General features: G+C 33.2%; 3 protein-coding genes across 11 annotated transcripts in view; 1 reads left to right on the top strand and 2 right to left on the bottom strand.

Moving 5' to 3' along the window:
- LOC144836111 (chromodomain-helicase-DNA-binding protein 4-like) overlaps positions 1-2372 on the top strand; it is a 31102-nt gene extending 28730 nt beyond the window's left edge. For 4 of the 8 annotated variants that reach the window (XM_078691304.1, XM_078691300.1, XM_078691302.1 and 1 more), the window contains one exon: positions 802-2371. In XM_078691304.1, coding sequence (XP_078547430.1) covers positions 802-857 — 56 coding nt within the window. In that variant the 3' untranslated portion in view covers positions 858-2371. Of the gene's footprint in view, positions 1-801 lie in introns of all 8 variants that reach the window. The other 4 variants (XM_078691306.1, XM_078691303.1, XM_078691305.1 and 1 more) reach the window with 2 other exon arrangements.
- Positions 2373-4289: 1917 nt separating this feature from the next.
- LOC144836162 (large subunit GTPase 1 homolog) lies at positions 4290-15474 on the bottom strand. Its single transcript, XM_078691381.1, has 14 exons — positions 15297-15474; positions 14663-14789; positions 14413-14533; positions 13874-13960; positions 13145-13292; positions 12512-12679; positions 12122-12248; positions 11242-11672; positions 10974-11075; positions 10254-10402; positions 9439-9557; positions 6334-6413; positions 5779-5913; positions 4290-4939 (listed from the first exon to the last, which is right to left on the bottom strand). The coding sequence occupies exons 1-14, from the start codon at positions 15396-15398 to the stop codon at positions 4697-4699; spliced, it is 2139 nt and encodes a 712-aa protein (XP_078547507.1). The 5' UTR covers positions 15399-15474; the 3' UTR covers positions 4290-4696.
- A 333-nt stretch (positions 15475-15807) lies between these two features.
- On the bottom strand, positions 15808-18726 carry LOC144834985 (uncharacterized). Of its 2 annotated transcripts, XM_078689991.1 has the most exons (5): positions 18717-18726; positions 18425-18477; positions 17549-17887; positions 16902-17126; positions 15808-16391 (listed from the first exon to the last, which is right to left on the bottom strand). In XM_078689991.1, exons 3-5 carry the CDS (start codon positions 17784-17786, stop codon positions 16255-16257), a joined length of 600 nt encoding a protein of 199 aa, XP_078546117.1. In that variant the 5' UTR covers positions 17787-17887; positions 18425-18477; positions 18717-18726; the 3' UTR covers positions 15808-16254. The 2 variants fall into 2 exon arrangements, with proteins under 2 accessions (XP_078546117.1, XP_078546118.1); XM_078689992.1 differs by lacking the exons at positions 18425-18477; positions 18717-18726 and having other exon boundaries at positions 17448-17680.
- Between the last annotated feature and the right edge of the window lie 1389 nt (positions 18727-20115).

Here is a 20115-nt window from a genome sequence, read left to right as displayed (position 1 = left end):
TTCCTTTACTGTGATATTCTACCTGTCATAAAAAGTCGAGAATATGCGGCATCAAAATCAGAAAAGACTAATTTTTTACCGATATGCGAGATGGAGAAATATTTTTTTATGATTTATATTTTTTTGAGATATTTATGTTTTAATTTTATTTTCAATTTCAGTTTATTTTTATTAACGTTTAATTTTTTATTATAAGTTTTAAAAAAAGAACATTATTTTATGTTGACATTTTAACTATCAACAATTTGTTTTGTATACTCTCTACTAAACATAATATCATATAGTAATATATTTATATTGTTTGATTTTTTTATAATTATGCATTCAATTATGAAATAATTGTTTTATTAATTTTACTTTACTAGGAGGTACAAATTAATCTAAAACAATAATAATATTGAATTGTAGGATTTATACTACTATTGCCTGCAACTAAATAAAATAAATATATTGTTTGATTGCACAAATAATAATTAACATGCTGTGTGAATGCATGCTATGGAATTTGACATGCATGTTGCATTGTGGGTACATTTCATTAATAATATAAACTTTGACCTCATGTCTTGACATTATTTAATAATGTATTAAAAGAATATAAATTGTAAAATATACATACAGTATAGTATATGAAAATGTTGCATTTAACTTAAATTTTAAATGCGTTTATTGATTAAGCTGCTGATTCAAATATAAGCCCACTGTGGGCTCCTGTTTGGCATACTTCTTTAATATAATAATTATATGTTTGAAATTATTAAAAAGTGTGCATATCTAATAATATTTTCTTTCATTTTTTAGGTCAAAATCGAGACAGAAGCAGGCCTCGTACAGATGAAGTTATTCTTATTGAATAAAAAATATGTAGGATATGCAGGGGTATTCCAGTTGCATACTAGTTTAATGCAGTAGCAGAAAACAACATAATGAACTATTATTTAACAGTTAAACTGACCTGTTGATGAACCTTGAACTATGACATGGTGCTATGTTAGTACCACCTTTTGTGCTGACACTGACAGTGCATATTATAAACACCTAGGGTGGATACTGGCCACCCAGGATGGATACTGAAAACTTACGAGTTGATACTAAGCACCCAGGGTGGATGATAAATACATAGGTTGGGTATTAAACACCCAGGTTTGGTACTAAACACCTAGGGTGAATAGTAAATGCCTAGGGTGAATAGTAAATGCCTAGGGTGAATAGTAAATGCCTAGGGTGAATAATAAATGCCTAGGGTTAATAGTAAATGCCTAGGGTGAATAATAAATACCTAGCATGAATACTAAACACTTAGCGTTGATTCTAAACACCTAGTATGGATTCTAAACACCTGTTTATTCTAAACACCTAGTATGGATTCTAAATACCTAGCATAGATACTAAACACCTACTGTTGAACACCCAACAACAACACTCAATTTGTAGCAGAGGCCATGTAAATAATAAGCTATTAAATGGTAACGCAGAGACCCATCCCTTCAGATGCTTGTTGTATGAAATGGCTTTTATTTGAAAAATATACTGTAGTTTATTACATTTAACATTCAAAAGAAATAATTTTCTTCACTCTCAGAAATATTAGCTTGTATATAACGTCGGCATGCTTTTAAGGTTGTGCTGTCAAAATATTTTGCCGATAGGCTACCGATAGATATTGAATTAGTTAGCCATGTCTCTGGCGTTTGCCAGGCTATAAGGCTAAGCAGCCATGCCTTGGCTACCATTGGATATTGGTTAGCCATGTCTCCGGCTTTTGCCAGGCTATAAGGCTAACCAGCCATGCCTTGGCTACCATTGGATATTGGTTAGCCATGTCTCCGGCTTTTGCCAGGCTATAAGGCTAACCAGCCATGCCTTGGCTACCATTGGATATTGGTTAGCCATGTCTCCGGCTTTTGCCAGGCTATAAGGCTAACCAGCCACGCCTTGGCTACCACTGGATATTGGTTAACCATGTCTCCGGCTTTTCACAGGCTAATAAGACTAACCAGTCATACCTTGGGCTTGGTATATTTTGCATATATGTATTAAATCTAAGATTAATTATGCATAAGGCAAGGCTATCAACAATCTTTGATAATATAAACTTAATAATTATATACTACAATAAAATAAAGTATTAAGAACATGAAATTATTTTTTGAGCATTACAATTAATATAAAAATGATAATATGATTTGATAATGATGATAATTCTTAAATGTTGCTTTTTTAATCTGTTACTAATTTGTTATGAATTGTAATTTAGTAAATGCATGTTTGTAAACTTTTTTTGTATGGTTATATTCAAATAATTTTTTTCCATTTGCAGCAAATATGTAATTGGGAAAATCTGGTTGTATTTATTTAATGCTTAAATGATGAAAAAGTAAAATAAGAGTAATAACATTGTTATTTGGTTTGTTTTTATTTACTTAGACTCGTTATGGTATCTATAAATTATTTATACATAATAATATAATATAATTATACAGTAAGCTACTTAATAATGTTATAAAACATGCAAAAATTATTTTAAAAATATCTTAACTATGAATTTTGTATTGGATAATATTGCTATATTAGGTGGCCATATGGCCAAATATCAACTTTATAAAAATTAATTATTATGCTATAATATTGCCATATACGTGCATATATTGTGTTATCATAGAGCCAAAATAACATGTCATTATGACCCCTTTTTTTCTAAAAATGGCCAAATTTTTACTCTTATTTTTTTACGAAACTAGTTGCTATGGCTCTATAAGATGATAACACAATATTTGAGCATAATTACTGAATTTTAAAAAGTTGATATTTTGGCCATTTTTCGAAAAAAAATCCCTGTACTAAGTACAGGAACATTTTCGAAAAATGGCAAAATTTTGACCCTTTATTTTTTCACAGAACTAGTTGCTATGGCTCTATAAGATGATGATAACACAATATATGCGCATATATGGCAATATTATCGCATAATTATTTAATTTAAAAAATTGTTATTTTGGCTTTTTTTGAAAAAATCCCTGTACTATTATAGTACAGGAACATTTTCGAAAAATGGCAAAATTTTGACCCTTTATTTTTTCACAGAACTAGTTGCTATGGCTCTATAAGATGATGATAACACAATATATGCGCATATATGGCAATATTATCGCATAATTATTTAATTTAAAAAATTGTTATTTTGGCTTTTTTTGAAAAAATCCCTGTACTATTTAGTACAGGAACATTTTCGAAAAATGGCAAAATTTTGACCCTTTTATTTGTTCACAAAACTAGTTGCTAAGGCTCTATAGTCTATAAGATGATGATAACACAATATATGCGCATATATGGCAATATTATCACATAGTTAGTGAATTTAAAAAATTGTTATTTTGGCTTTTTTTGAAAAAATCCCTGTACTATAGTACAGGGACATTTTCGAAAAATGGCAAAATTTTGACCCTTTTATTTGTTCACAAAACTAGTTGCTAAGGCTCTATAGTCTATAAGATGATGATAACACAATAATTATATGCGCATATATGGCAATATTATCACATAGTTAGTGAATTTAAAAAAGTTTAAATTTTGGCCATTTTTCGAAAAAAATCCCTCTACAGGAACATTTTCGAAAAATTGCAAAATTTTGACCCTTTTATTTGTTCACAAAACTAGTTGCTATGGCTCTATAGTCTATAAGATGATGATAACACAATATATGCGCATATATGGCAATATTTATCACATAGTTATTGAATTTAAAAAGTTTAAATTTTGGCCATTTTTCGAAAAAAATCCCTGTACAGGAACATTTTCGAAAAATGGCAAAATATTGACCCTTTTATTTGTTCACAAAACTAGTTGCTATGGCTCTATAAAATTTTCTAAAAATGGCAAAATTTCGACTTCGAAACTATGTCTCTATAAGATGATGATAACACAATATATGCACATATATGGCATTATTATCGGATAATTATTGAATTTTAAAAATAATATTATAATATTTTGGCTTTCTTCGAAAAAATCCCTGTACTATAAAATGGCAAAATTTCGACCCTTTTATTTTTTTCACAAAACTAGTTAATAATACTAATAATACTGTGTGTGATAAACTGCTTTTTAATTCCAAATTGTATGCCAGCTGGTCTGGCATTTTACATTAATCTTTTACTATTTTATATTGTTAAATTTACAAAATAAAAGTTTATATAATAACACATTTTGGCACAAATGATATGTTGTACCAATATTTGTAGGAAGAATGCTGATATGAATACTAAAAGCATAAAAAGAAACAGCCAAAATCAATGTATTTGATTTATTAAAATTATACTTTTGTTTCCATTAAAGAATCTATGTTCCAAAGATAAATATTCACAGTATATAGTAAGGAGGGCAAATATCCATGATTTAAATGCAATTAACAAACGAAACTCTTAAAATTATACTTTTTTTCTATTCAAGAACCTATGTTCCAAAGATAAAATATTCACTGTTTATTGATAGGGAGAGCAGAGTTTAAAGGTCAGTGTAAAATCATCTAACGAATATCCATGATTTAAATTCAATTACAAAACGAAATTCTTAAAATTATATTTTTTTTCTATTTAAGAATGTTCTAATGATAAAATATTATTTATTTATTACACTGTTTATTGATAGGGTGGGGGAAGGGGTGTCAGAGTTTAAAGGTTACTGTAAATAGTTTATATTATTTTGTATCCAAGTAGCCATAGGTTTTTCGTAGCTTAGTTTTCTTATTTCTGTTACCATGTTTTTTCCACGGTTTTTGCATTAACCTTTCTTCAGCTGTCATGTTTGCGTTACTTGCGTGTGTTGTGTAGTTAGACACTCTAGTAAAGTCTTTGACGCCGTGAACTCCCTTGGAATGCCCGGCTAGTGACTGTTGTTGAAAGAATGCCTTATCGACAGTGTTCTCTGGTTGATGTTTATGCTGTAAAAAAATGTCTGACCAATTAACTTGAGTTGAGTCGTTGGTGCAGTACCCACTGGGATGGAATATAACGATAGACTTCAGCTTAAGCTCTGTGGTTTTGAGGTATCAACACCAGGCTAGTGACCTGGGTGTCATGGGTTCAAGCACCCAATGTACACAGTACAATTACATCAAAGTTGGGCAAAATGTTATTGACTAATTAAGTTGAGTATTAAAACTACTATTAGAACTACTGTACTACTAGAGAAAATGGGTTGATTGTTAGGGTCACAGGTACACAAATAACAGAGCCAAAGAGGTCAAGGGTTCACATAAGTTTCATATTATTATTATATTATATATTATCATCATTTCATATTAATAGTATGTAAAAAATATAATGTTTGTAATTCCAAAAAAAGTTTTGCCTGCTGACTGACTTCTCCGAGTTCAAATGGGCCAACCTAGGTCAGGTCAAGGGATGTGTCGGCAGAGAAAATTTGTACAGCAATTAAGTTTGCTTTTGTTTAATCCTCTCACCATCATGGGTTTTGTTATGCTTATTTGTATAGTTTTATCATGTTTTTAAATTGACAAAATAAAAATAAAAAATGTCCTAGACACCATCAAAACGGTGTCGAGGTGCGGAGCAAGGAAACGCCTTCCAAGACAGAAATTCCGAATGATTACAATGAATAAACATGAAGTAATTTGGTTGTCTGTAGTCTCAAATCGAAATCACCATAATGTGAAAGGTAGGTATGTAGCTTATTAAAGGGGTTAGGTAGAGTTAGGTTCGCTCCATATATTCTGTGTAGTAAATCTGGAGAACCTGATACAGAGTTGAACGTCCTTACCTTGATACCATCTTCAGAGACGACAATGACTTGTTTGTGCTTTGAAGACTTCTCATCAGTTACCACTGGTTCTTGTGATGATTGGAAGTCTTCTGGCAGGATTCCAGGGGGTGGATGGCAGTACAAGAGACGCCCCTACATTAAATATAATCAAAATATTTAAATAAATAATAATTAAACACAAATTATCTTAAAATGTATTGATATTATTATGAAGGCAAACATTACAATACTGTGGGTATCAGTGGCTGGATTTCAATGGAGATACAAACAAAATAAGCACTGAAGAAATGATAATGATGTTAGTATCAGTGGCTGGATCTCAATAGAGATACAAATAAAATAAGCACTGAAGAAATGATAATGATGTTGGTATCAGTGGCTGGATCTCAATGGAGATACAAATAAAATAAGCAAAATATCAAAATAAAGTAAAACAGCAAGAAAAAATTGCAGAGCTTTCGAGTAACACTAGCCCTTCCTCAGTGCAACTCATTATATCATTATTTAAAGACAAACAGCTAACCTTATTCAGGGGAATCCCCTATTACTTACATTTACAAAGTCTTTCAAAATTAGCCTAGATGCTCTATGTGCATCCGGCATCCCTTTTGTGTTCATGTAACCACGGATATCTAAAATAAATCAAATGTCACAATAAATTCCAAATTGATTTTAATTTAGTCAAAAAAGTGACATGGGTAAGAGTATTAAATATAACATAATATTTTTAACTTTGTTTACATGGATTTAAGCAAGTTGATACTCTTCGCCATGCAAGACTATTGACACATGTAGTGCGCACCGCCGACAATAACTATTCTACGTAACCGCATACCTTCTGGGCCTAGCATTGAATGATGATTCAAGAAAAATAATTGAATAACATTTTAGTAGTAGTAGTAGATTGACTGCTCTGTTTTAACTTGCAAATTTGTACTGTGTGCGTTAATTGTTGTTAATGCAATCACAAACTTTGACAAAAATATACTTTAGATGTCATAAACAAATAATGATTTGTATAAAGTGTTATATGTGTGCAAGATTAAACAAATATTTTCATTCAGTGAAAGATAACATGTTCTATTCTCACCTCATGAAAATATTTGTACCATTGCACTATTGCAATATTTATTTGTATTCTTTTCTTATAAACTTTCAGTTTATAAAGACTGATATTTTTCATAATTCATTTGGAATTGAAACATTCAATTTTTTGCACATGTTTTAAATAAAGGAATAAAGGAATTTTTTAATAAAGGATAGGATTGATTTAGTGTAAACTATTGGCCTTTAGGATATGGTTTATTGCTTCCTCTATTCAGTTTCGTTTGTTTGGTTGGTATTGAGAAACTCCACTGTACATCCTCAACAAACAGTAAACAACAGTACACAGTCTCTGGCTACATTAGATATTTACATGTTGCATTAAACAAAAACTGCAGGCCTACAAAAATTGCAGGTCTCACAAACTGCAGGCCTACAAAAATTGCAGGTCTCACAAACTGCAGGCCTACAAAAACTGCAGGCCTACACAAAGGACTTTTAATGAAGACTTTAAAGTTACTTGACCTCCTGATGACCTGCTTGTTGATATTAAGACATGAAGCTTCAAGTCATTTGGTACGATTTGAAAACAAGTTTGAATACTCCTCAACACATCAGCTAAATATGACAATTATACCATCAAGGAACCAAGACATAGTGTACATGTCGGGAAAAGCTGTCATAGTCAAATGTCCACTTTTCTGTTCGTTCGGTCAGCAACAAGGAATCTACCTATGTCAATATTACGGTAATTCACAATATTTCATTTATACATCAGAGGTGAAAAATACCGCATCTCAACCAGACCATGTAGGAGTTTATTGTGACGGGATAACAGACATCATTGAAGGAGAGGAAGTAAACATATCATGTGAAATAATCCGCCAATATGACAACCAGGACCTTAAATACGAATTCACAATTGGATGGATCCAAGGAACACACAACATTACGCAGTTTTATCACGCAGATTATGATATAACAATTAATCAGACTTTAAAAGGTTTTTATTCTGGAAATGGGATATTTTTCTTCTGTATTTCAATAGAGAACAGTATTAGTTTCTATACAGTGACAATGACGGTTCACCCGCAATTAATGGTAGAGGTTAAAAGGTTATATGAAACACCTGAAGTTGATGTGAACCAGAATTGCTTTAAGTGTTATGCAGATGGTGGATCTTGTAACAAGAAAATGTATAATTGGAGTTTAAGTGGAGCGGAATCTCAGGATAAGTTTTACAATGAAAGTGAAAAATGCTTTGGTAATTTACCAGCCGGTAACTACACTGTAAAGTGTCTGGTGAGTACAATAGTACAGGAAAGATCTGATGAGATGGAATTCACAATCAAAGATGGCGTGAACAGAGACAGAACAACTAAATCTCAAGATATTATTAATATCACAGTCATGCCAACAGAAAGAACGACAAAATCTCAAGATGTTAATTACGCCATGCCAACAGAAACCATGGCAACTAATACAACAACAATAATACTTTTAACCAGTAATATTATACTGATGATTACACTTGTGTGTGTGGTGTGTTTTTACAAACTTAAGAAAAATGGCGAAACATCACATGTTATATACTATCAAAGAAACCCGGACTCATCTGGTAGTGAATGTTCTGATGATCTACAGAACATGGATGAACCAATTTATTATGAGATTAATGATAGTACAGTAGAACTTTCTGAAAATGCATTTTAAAAGTTTTAATCTTCAGGCTCGGAAAATTCTTTTATGCTAAGTATCATGCCAAAATTGTTTTACTGCAGTTACTGCAGTAACTACATTTTTTTTTTTATCAATAAGTAGAAGTTTAAAGATGTATTGTCCCCCAAAAACATGAACAATGAAGATTAATTAAATCAGACTTTGAGGAATAGGTTATTTTGTAGTTTTAATAAAGTTAATCAGTTCCATAGAAAAAAAACACCAAAAAATAATATAAATAACATAATAAATTATTAAATTCAACAAAATTTGACAATTTTTTGCTTTAAATTACAGTTTTTTCAGGTAAATAATTTTTTTAGATTAAATTTTTGGTCAAAGTGGATCTATTATGTAGATACACACAATTGTGTGTGACATTAAAATGGTATACAACAATTTAAATTATTATTTTTCAGGGGGACAATACATCTTTAAGAGGCAGCCACTGGAATGACATGTACAATAACCCCCAAACCTGCTAAATAATTGGATGGCTTTAAAGAGTAAAAAAATGTTACTGCATTAACTAGAATAGTAGAATAATTTTTACATGATCCCTGAAGCCATTTTGGATGATGAATAACTTTGATCCATCATAAGATTTCACAAAATAATGACATGTAACTCAAGTCATGTCGAACAAAAACTTGCATACTGTAGACTTCAGAAATCTATAATGCTGGCCAAGTTATAGCAATAGGTGTGCAGTATATTATGTGTCAAATGAATACATAATTTATTTCAGAAATTGATATGCTGTCTAATTTATGATAATACAGCTTATTAGAGAAAAATCTTGATCAAAGTCTTAATAAGAATAGGTGATATGCAGTATCAAATAAATAATTAAATACATACATCATTTACTCAATTAATTATTTATTTACTTACATGCGTAAGCGTTGACTAATTCCATGGCTGTTGGAGGACGATTCGGATCTTCTCCCTCCTTTGGTTTTATTATAGTGATTCCATACGTTGCCTCCAACACTTGTCGGGAAATAACCTGTGTTAAGTGAGACATAGTCAAGGTAGAAAACATTTTGATTTGATTTATAATTCTAACTATCAAGACATGATTATAACTAGAGGAATTTTCTGATTGCAAAGGAAAACAAAATAAGCACAATATTCTAACACTTCATTTCAAAATTTATCTAAGAACAGATAAAACCATAGATATATAAAATCAGCACAGGTTAATATAATAATGCGTTTGAATGCCCAAAGCCTCTAATCGCTTCATATTATTGCCCCAGTCATTTTAATCAAACATGTATGGAAATATAGTCCCATAATGCAGCTAATAATCAGCATAGTTTGTGCTTTGACCATGATCAAGTATTCATTTGTACACCTGGGTGAAAAGAGGCAAACTTAAGTGTCTTGTCTAAGGACATAAGCAATGTGACAAGCATTACACTTGCAACGTCCAACACATTATGTCACATGCTCTCACCTAATAATAAGGTCATCAACATATATATCTATCTTATGTGCTCTTATTGTTAATCTCAGTGTACAGATCCATCTCAACCTTTGTCGTCTGTTCCTGACAAGCGCTGCACTATGGCTGCCTTGGGTCTGTGGAAGAACCAACCCGAAATACCTCAATTGAGGATGAATGATGTTAACAAAAATTCTTATTCCACTCAGAGTATTTTCTGCAACATAATTTTACAATTAATTTAATTTAAATACTAAAGGATATAAGAGTGATAGCTGGTTTAAAATCTCTCATTTGGTCGATTGGTAACACTCCGTTGGTGATCATCTCAGCTTTTGTTGAGACAAAGGACGGCATAACAAGTCCAGGACAGTCACAAAGCATCAGGTTCGAATCTAGATATAGTGTCTGTATTAAGGAATAAAATTCTAAAATTGAAAACATACTGTTTGTAATACATTCAGTGAAAAATATCATTTACATTTATTGTCATTGCATATAAATACATCAAAGTGTGTTACTGTAAGTCACATAAATTCAAGTACTGTTCTCAACCAGTATGGTACCATGGAGAATGACTAGAGCATGTGGCAAAAAATAATGGGATTACACTCAGATGGTCAAAAGCTATTTGGCCTGGCCATCAGGCAATGAAGAATCTATTGTAAATAAGTCCAGCTTCTTATATAATAAAAATGTAAACATTAATATGTTATCAATACAGTCTACGGTCAATATTGATCACAAGACAAAGAAACATGACTTTAATTGCCAATTGTCTGGAAGTGGATTTGTTTTACGATTCCTTTTTATGTCTACGTTTACAGTATTCGTTGTATTCATTTTTGTGTTTCCCTTTATTATATATGCGTGAGCAGATGCTTTTTTTTCTATTTTTTTAACTATTTTGTATCAACTGTAATTGAGAACATTGTAGCTGTTGGAATGTTTTTGTGCAAATAAAAAATAGCAAACATACCTGGAAATGCTTTGTTCTGCCAGGAGTAGCGGATACCTGCACTTTCTTGCACTGAAGTAGAGCGTTGATTGTTGAGCTTTTACCAACGTTAGGATAACCAACCTAAACAAAATTGAATGCATCCATAAACATCTATAATTTGAATGGCTTATTTTCAGATTTAAATACAAAATTATCTTGGATCAAACTGATTGCAACAAGTAGAACATAAATATATAAATGTTGAGGAGAAGTAGTCAGCATTTTATTTCCTATCTCAGTGACTTACCAATCCAATTGTAAGTTGTCCCTCTGTTACTTTTGTACAGTTATGCGACGTGTTAAGAAGTTCAAGTAATTGTTCACCATTAAGAACCGCACAATCTAAGTGGTCTTCATCTTGTGTTTTATCTTCTTCCAAATGTTCATCATTTAAGTTTTTTTCACTTTCTTTATCTTTCAAATCAATGTCTGTTAATTTTTCTAATACAACTGATGATTCTGTTGCATCATTGTTAAAATTTGATTTTTTACAGTCATTTTCATTGGTTGCTTCTGTAGATAAGAGACCGTCTGATTGGTCAGAATTTGAATAATTTATGTCAATTTCATTGTTTGCTTCTGTTTCTAAAGCACAATCTGATTGGCTGTTGGCTGAGGTTGCATTTAAAGAGGTTGGATTTGATTGGTCATCATCATCTTCTAATGGTTCTTGAACATCTAGAAAAAAATATGAAAACAATAGATATGTTTCCATAATTAGTATTTATTTATTCATCCAATTTAAGCTATATACTGTACTGATAAAAAGTGACTATTGGTTGAGTTAACTATGTATGTGTAATTTATTGTATTCTATTGGCAGTGATAATGATATCCTTATTCATTGATACATAATGCTCGGTTCCCACTAGAGATGCAACAAAGAGATTTGACCAATCACAAGCACTGGATTGTTCAAACTGTCGCTTGTCATTGGTCAACTTGCTTGTGTTGCGTCTACGTCCTTGTAGGAACCAAGCTTTAAAGTGCACATAGCCCTGTATATTTAAAACAAATTTTCAAATTACAAAATGCATTTGAAATAACAATTGAACCTAAAAATTCTTTATTGAATGGTTATAGCAGCCAAGCTACAATATATAACAATACAATTTAACTAAACTCACTGATTCCATTAAACCTGTTGTCTGTGGTAACATTTACATGCTCCTCATCTTCTGCATCATCTTCATCCTCCTCATCTTCAACTTTATTAATTTTCTGACTTTCATCTGATTTTTGTTCAATTTTTAACTAAAAGGAAGGATGAAATACACAAATCAACAGTGTCGGTAGTCTACAAGTGAAACTTACTTGGATAAACCAATTCAATAGCCCATACTTTCTAGAGCACCCCTCTACCATAATGGACCAATCTGCAATCATGCACTTATGTAGGAATGTCCCAATTTACTCAGTTGTTGTCACTAATTATCCCAATTTACTCAAATATATTTGGCTATAAGGCTAATCAACATGGTAAATAATAATAAAATAATAGCCTCATAAAATGGTACCTTCTCAATTCTTTCTGTCTCTGCCTTAGCTGACCAGAAGGCTACTTGTATGCCTTGATCACTGAAATACTTCTTCCATTTCTGCCTCTGCTCATTGGTCAACAGATCAGCTTTATTCACAAGAATTATGTTATCCTTCATAGTGTCCACTTCTTTTACATAAGTTTCCTAACAATAAAAATAAATTTGATGAAGAAGATAAGGGACAACTGGCCAAGGAAATTACTGTGTTGGAACTATTAATATGATTTGATTGGTGATGACCTACTGTCATTTGTCCAAGTCATCAGTTTTTGTGACACGCCTTTACCTTTAAAATGTGCACGTCTGGATAACAGAATGTTAGAATCGATGAAATTAGGTCAAACCAGACTTGTACCTCCATTTTTATTTATTTTATTTTTTTTTATTTTAACCATATTTAATGAGGGTGATCCATCCAGCATTTGCTGATCATTTGGGACCCTCAGAACAGATACAATATACAAAAAATAACAAGAACAGATATATAAAGGCCTTAGTTTATCGCAAAGAAAAAAGTTTTTTTAGAATTTTGAAATGATACCTTTATTGAAAATAAGGGGACTACTCATCTTAATAAACAAATAAAATACAGTAATGAAAAAAAAGTACCAGATCTGGGCATCTAAACATCAGTGGATTTCGTGCATCAACGATTTGGACAACGATGTCACTGCGTTCAATGACCCGCCATAGCTGGCGCCAGACTTCCAGGTTGCGTTCAAATGGAGTCATCAACATATGCATTTCTTCTTGAATACTAGAAATAAAGAAAAATCAAATGTAAACAAGGCTTGTTTTCTACTAGGCAAATTTTTTGTTGCAGGGACGCAATGCAAGGACGTAAGCACAAAGTAAGTGATTTGTTCAATCACAAGCGATGGATTCTTCAGACTGTCACTTGTCATTAGTCAACTCGTTTGTGTTGCTTTAAAGAAAATAGATTTCCACAAGTGCATGACAAATCATTTCCTGATTTGAATAAATTTGCCTGGTGTAAAGGGTCTTTCACACCTGTTCCGGTCCGGCGATGTCAAATCCAATCGAACGTCAATGTTTCGTTTTTACGCGGCTACGCGCATATCGATTGGCGCATAGCTGCGTGGAGAGTCGTGATTCGCCGGACTGAAACCGTGCCGGAACAGGTGTGAAAGGCCCTTTAAACAGGATTAAATGCCAAGTTGACGAATCAATGGACAATAGATTATAGTTCCAGTGTGAACCCATTGTTACTGTGTGTACTGGCATAATGTATATGCATACTTTACAAACACTGAGATATGAAAATATGGCCTAAATCAAATTATTTTGTAGTAAGAAATGTTGTTATTGAATGCTTACACGGCATTGTGTTTCCTCCATTTCAGAAAGCTGTCTCGTTCCATCCTCTCCAGTTCATCTGGTGTCGTAGTTGAATCCCATTGTGGTCTAAAAAATTGATTTTGTCCATCTTTATTTTTCATGTTCTGGGAGACTATACAAGTCTCAATTTGGAAAAATTAAATATTGGGATAGCTCGACAAGAGAGGGCGCTATGTAAATTAAATATAATATTAAACTATAGAGGGCGCTTTCAAACAAAATTTTATATATCAAAATCTATGGGTATGCCAGGTACTTTGCAGGCATATGGCAATGCATTTTAGTTAACAAATTAAGTTCAAATAATACATTTACAGTATATATTATTGAGATGTTTTAATGTATTTCTATAAAAAATATTAAAAATTGGGAGAAATGGCCTTTTTTTAGCACGAGATTGGGAGAGACTCAAAGTATCAGGAAACGCGAGTTGGGAGGTATGCACTATATCTTTAAAATTACGATCAAATAAAATAAATACCATGACATTTACACCAAATAAATTGATTTTCATCTACCTTCTTGGTATGGTAAGAAGATCTTGATTCTTAGCATGTTTCTCTTTAATTTCTTCCAGTTCTTCCTGGCTGGGTAATCCTGTATGTACATTAGGGTCAATGACCTGTATGTTCAGTTTCTCTAGTATATAAAAAAAACCATTTAGGGTCAATAAGAAAATATAACAAGATTTCATCCGAACCAAATCTGTGATACTGCAAATTAAAAAAACGAAAATAGGCCTAGTTAATGAAGATGACCGTTAAGTACCTGCAGCAAATTCAGTTCCAGCAAGTTCAGCGGTCGCAAGAAAATCGTCTAAGTTGCTCTGTTCGGTGACAGACTGCAAGTTAAGGCGCCCCCAATCATAGCCGTCTTGCAGTTCACTAGTGTGCATCTGTTGATAAAAAAAGAAAAATATATTACATTGTTTATGGCCAATAATAAAAACAAATCTATCTGCCTAACAGTACAACAAATAAACTGAATCTTTAGGTAGGCGGCCTAAACCTACTACAAACATGGTCTCATTTCAACTCGTGGGATAGATTTTATTGGAACCAAGCATAGGCCTAGGCTATACTATAGTAAGTTGTTTGTACTAGCTAGTCTATATAGTAGTACTACTAGTAGGCTAGGCCTATAGATAGGCCACTCTCCTCTCTAGTTAAGTAAAATATATTATAGTTATATAAAATAATATATATCTTTATTAATGTTGCATACGACACCATACTTTAATTGCTCTAAATTCACATGGGCTCAAAGCATATTTGATTTGAAAAACTTCCCTTAGGCCTAGGCCTAAAGGTGGGATTGGAAGGCGGAGACCCAGTCGAAAAAGGTGGTCAGCAGCCCAGAGTTTACCACACTAAAATGCAATATCGACAGGCCTAGCACTTACCCATGAACTATCATTTGTCTTCTTCACTTTCGAACCCTTGAATCTGTCTTTAATTACAAGAGAACCCAAGTTCGCAGTTGCTGCTTTTTTTTTACCAGGCATTCCTGATATTTTACAGATATACTGTCGTTTATAAAAGCAATCTGCTTCTAGAAAACTTCATGTGCTCACGACTTTAATTTTGTGTTGTGAAATCAGAACAGAAAGAGGGCGGTATTTATAGAAAATTGGCAGAGCGTCATTCTTACATATTACGATAAAGTGAAATGAAATGGTGATGTCATACATAGAGAAGTGAAAAAAAAAACATAAATGTGCTATATGCGAAGATAACACTTCTATAAATTCTTTAAAAATCTGAAATACAACATTTCATGGTCAACCATCCACCACAACTTATTATAAAGTTTCCACTTATATTCATCATATTCAAAAGGGCTTTTAGTGCTTGGCCTCTATTCCCACATTCTGCGGGAACAAGTAAACAAATAAAACGACGAAGAACAAAATATTTCAAACAATCTCAGCAAATTTATTTAAACATTATTTGGTTCCAAACGTAAAAAGCGAATTTCAGAAATCGATGTTGAATACCACACACCTTGTATGAAAATCAAACATTATCTTTGACGCGTAGTAGGCCTATCGGATATATAAAAAAATCAAGAGGAACCCGTTCAGTGTTTCATTTACTAAGTTGTGACTATATAACCCACATACGAGATCCCAATTTACCCGGTTAAATAACTAAGCCAAAAGATCGTATGCGATCCTTTGCTAAGATAAGCTGAATGAGGTTGTTGTGTTGCCGACGTTTGTTTATGCTTAGACCTGTTCCATCATCAATTGCAATTTAAATTCCAAAATTTCTATATAAGAAAAACACATACGTTTAATTCTAGTCAAAGTGTTACGGTAGATGCCTAATAACAGGTGAAAAGGCAAACCACGGTCAGAGTTAACTATTTATGCTTAGGTACGTAAACCGTTCATTCCCGCCACGATTCCGGTAGTAGCATGCAACACTGAAGACAACAATAATGATGACGGCAGCAACACTGCACCCGACAATGATTCCTCCATAATTAGACTCCACTGAAAAAAAAAGAAGAAACTAAAGTGACGACGTAATTGGGTCGGTATTTGACATTTCGATTATTCATTATGCGTGTTCTAATGATAAAGGATATGTAAAACCATCGCCTTTCAAGCATTTAAACTCCGTTTTAGTTAGGCTCAAACCTAACGTATAGATTTATCTAAGTGAGGCGCGAAAATAGGTATGTCCGGCCCGGAAACAATCCATTTTTGTTTCATAGTCCGTTATCACCATAACAGTTATCAGTATACATTCGTTATAGGCCTCAGTATTATTATTATTTATTTTATGCACATTTTATTTTGGGGTTGATGTGACCCACCCACACCGCCACCTCTGTATTGGGGTCGATATGTAGGTTGGTGGATGTTGACCTCTCTTCCTTTTTGTATTGTCGACAAACCTCTAAAAAGCGGATACTATCAGTTTCTCCCACCCAACATTCAAACTTTGATCAGAGCCCTTGCTCGGTGTCCTGGAGCTAGGTGAATCGTAGGCTTACTCACCAGCACACCCATGAGCAATATAAGGTGCATCTATTCCATTATCAGCCACACACTTTGCTATGCCTGTCTTACATGCTTCAGCATTTATTCCATTTGTGGTAACGTTGCCGCTTCCAGACGCAACTGTGAATTCATTTGATTTGATTGTCACTTTTGCTGTTGGCCAACAGTCCGATTTGCAAGTAGTCTTGCCGCTTTTATAAACAAAACTCGTCACTGTGCAATCTAACATGACATAAAAGAATATAATTATTAGGAATTATCTCCGTCGACATACATAATTTTGGTCTCAAACGTTGGCACGAACCCTTCTCATAGCCACCTCCAATTGTCGCCGTCGTCAGATAACCAACGCCATCACCCTATAGTCGTCATCAACACCACCACCAGTGTCAACGCTGTCGTCGTGTCGGTGTCACCACTGTCGTACAAACCAGGAAAGAGTGGGATTTATGTGTGTAATTTCACTCTTTCCTGGTAAAACCGACGTTATGTCAACACAGTGTCACGCTAGTCATTTAATTATCATTCATCCCCCGTTATTACCCTCCGTCAACATCCCGTTCAACGCCAAAGATGTTGGCTTTAAAAACCTGAATTTGCTGTCATGTCGTCTACATTTCTTGCATTCCTGTCCGATTACATACGTTGAACGGCCATTGAAAATGCAAGTCTCCCGCTTCCAACACCATCGTCAACGATGCACTCAAACATCCCGTCGTCGGCCTTCTGAACCTCACTGATCATAAACGTAGCGCTATTATTATTTTTCGAGGTATCGATGCTATAACGACCATTTGGGTTGTCTTTGTTCGACTGCACCAGTAAGTCTTTGTTCTCTCCGTCATTCTTCAGCCGATAGAACGCGACAAAATCGAGTGTCATCCCTGACGACAGCGAATATCCAAACGTGATATTTGCCCCTACTACTTCATGAAGGATTACCACACCAGGTCCTGTGACAACGGGTGATGTGTAGCTGTAACCTGGTATATGAAACAATTGACGTTATGTAATATTCAATATAATATAATGTTTTTTATTTTATATATTCTCATGGAGGATTACCACACAAGCCCGTGACAACGGGTGATGTGTTGCTGTAACCTGGTATGAAATAACAGGCGTTATGTAATATTAAATTAATAAATGTATCAAAGTAGTAGTATAGGCTTATAGTAGTAATAAGCTTAAAACATATATTATCTTAGGCCTATATCTATTTCAGATCGAAGAGAACCATTACACCGTCAGTACAATATCCCACATAGCCTGAACAGCAAAGGGAGATCCGTATTTCGCTCCGCGTTGATTTCCTGTAAAACGATCGGGGCTCTAGTACCTTTTAAATGTGAGGTCGGCACTAGATACCAAAGGAGCACTGAGGCATCCCCTTGACATGGAGAGAGGGAAATAAGTCTGCTTTCAACGAAAACAGAAGAGACGTTACCACATTAAGTTATGAAAATGTAATGACTTGATATCTTATACACAACTTGTAGTGAACCAAGATACCAACCTACCTGATTTCAATAACACAGAAACTGTGATAAGCAGGCCTACGAAGATTCTGAATCTGAAATAAATCAAAACTAGTTACATTTTACAATACAAGTTCTACTGATTCCTAAACTGCCTATATACTATTTAAGTCTAGGCCTACTATTACTAATACCTTAGGCCTATACAAGTACTAAAAATGTCGTTTAAAAAAACCAAAACAAAATTATTTCTACCGAGGATCCATCGTTAAGTTTGTTATGCAGTCTATAGCCAGGGGTCAAAGTAATATTTGTTAAAGATTATATAACTTACTAGACTGATAATATTATGTAAGGATTGTCAAAGTAGGCTTAAATGATACCAGTGAAGGCGCTCTTCTTTGATTACACAATATTTGGTGTGGTAAATTGTAGTATTGAAAAAAAAACAGTAAGGAAACATAAAGAAACACCGATGGTAAATCAAATATTTAGTATTATATTAGTATATCTGGAGTAAAACAGTTCGGAATAATCGATACAGATTCACAATGTCTCCATGTTTCGGTTATTACGTCAACCATCTTCTGCAGTAATTGTCGTCCTCCTAATTCTGGTTACTGAAGGAATACACATGTCATAAGATGTCCAGCATCATACTTTAATGCTCTCATGCCATTGCGCCCAAATAGGCTTTTAAACCACATGATGTATGGTATTGAAGTTTATATTTGCTACACACCTACAACATAATTATTTACCTTCTGTATTCATTCGTAGTTTCGACTTCTTAAAACATTGAAGGAATATATATATGTCATAAGATATGTGCAGCAACATTTTAACGCTCTCAAATCATTGCGCCCAAAAGTCTTTTGAATCAAATCATGTAGGCCTATGGTATTGCAGTTTAAATTAGGCTAAACACCTACATCATATTTACCTTCTGCATTCATTTGTAGTTTTTACTTCTAAACATTGAAGAAAGGAATACATAATGTGCAGCATCGTACTTTAATGCTCTCAAATAATTGATGTAAATGGTATTGAAATTACAGTTTATGTTACACACTAATAAAACATTATTTATCTTCCTGTATTCATTCGTAGTTTCGACTTTAATTTTTATTAAGTTTAATGGTTAAAATAATATTTTTTATACAGTATAATGACTGAAAATAACCCAAAAGCTCTGTCTACACTATCAAATTCGTTTGAAAAAACAAAGTGATATGCCCAAATATGGTAGTCATATGCCTAAATATGGTAGTGATATGATATTATTATTTCTATTTTTTCTGAATTCAGTGACTCAAGCTTCGTCGTTATGAAGGAGGATGACCAGTTCCTTTCCACGCCACCTTATCCTCTATAACATTTTTTCAACCTGCAGGTACACCTGAGTGAACCCGAGACAATAATTATATTGAAAAACTACATAAAAACAATTAAAGTTACTAAATATAAAAATCACGTGTCCATTCGTGCCTTCCATACCAATCTATTGCGAAATAACTGAAACAGGGAATTGTTTTTATTCTATTTATTTGTTTTATAATCTTCTGCTTCTACATTTGTTTCATTTTTAATTATTCAATCCTCTCCTTGTACATTGTTTTCATTTCATTATATCTTTTTACAATCCTTAGCTTGTATAAGTATATTGACTTTTAAACGTAATTGTCATGTTTTGATCCAGTAAGGTCTTATCAAGCGTAGACCTTTATAAAACT

The sequence above is a fragment of the Antedon bifida genome, chromosome 2 (assembly GCF_963402885.1).
Source record: "Antedon bifida chromosome 2, ecAntBifi1.1, whole genome shotgun sequence".
Lineage (NCBI taxonomy): Eukaryota > Metazoa > Echinodermata > Crinoidea > Comatulida > Antedonidae > Antedon > Antedon bifida.
Note: the sequence above shows the minus strand (reverse complement) of the source record. Positions and strands in the feature narration are given on the sequence as shown.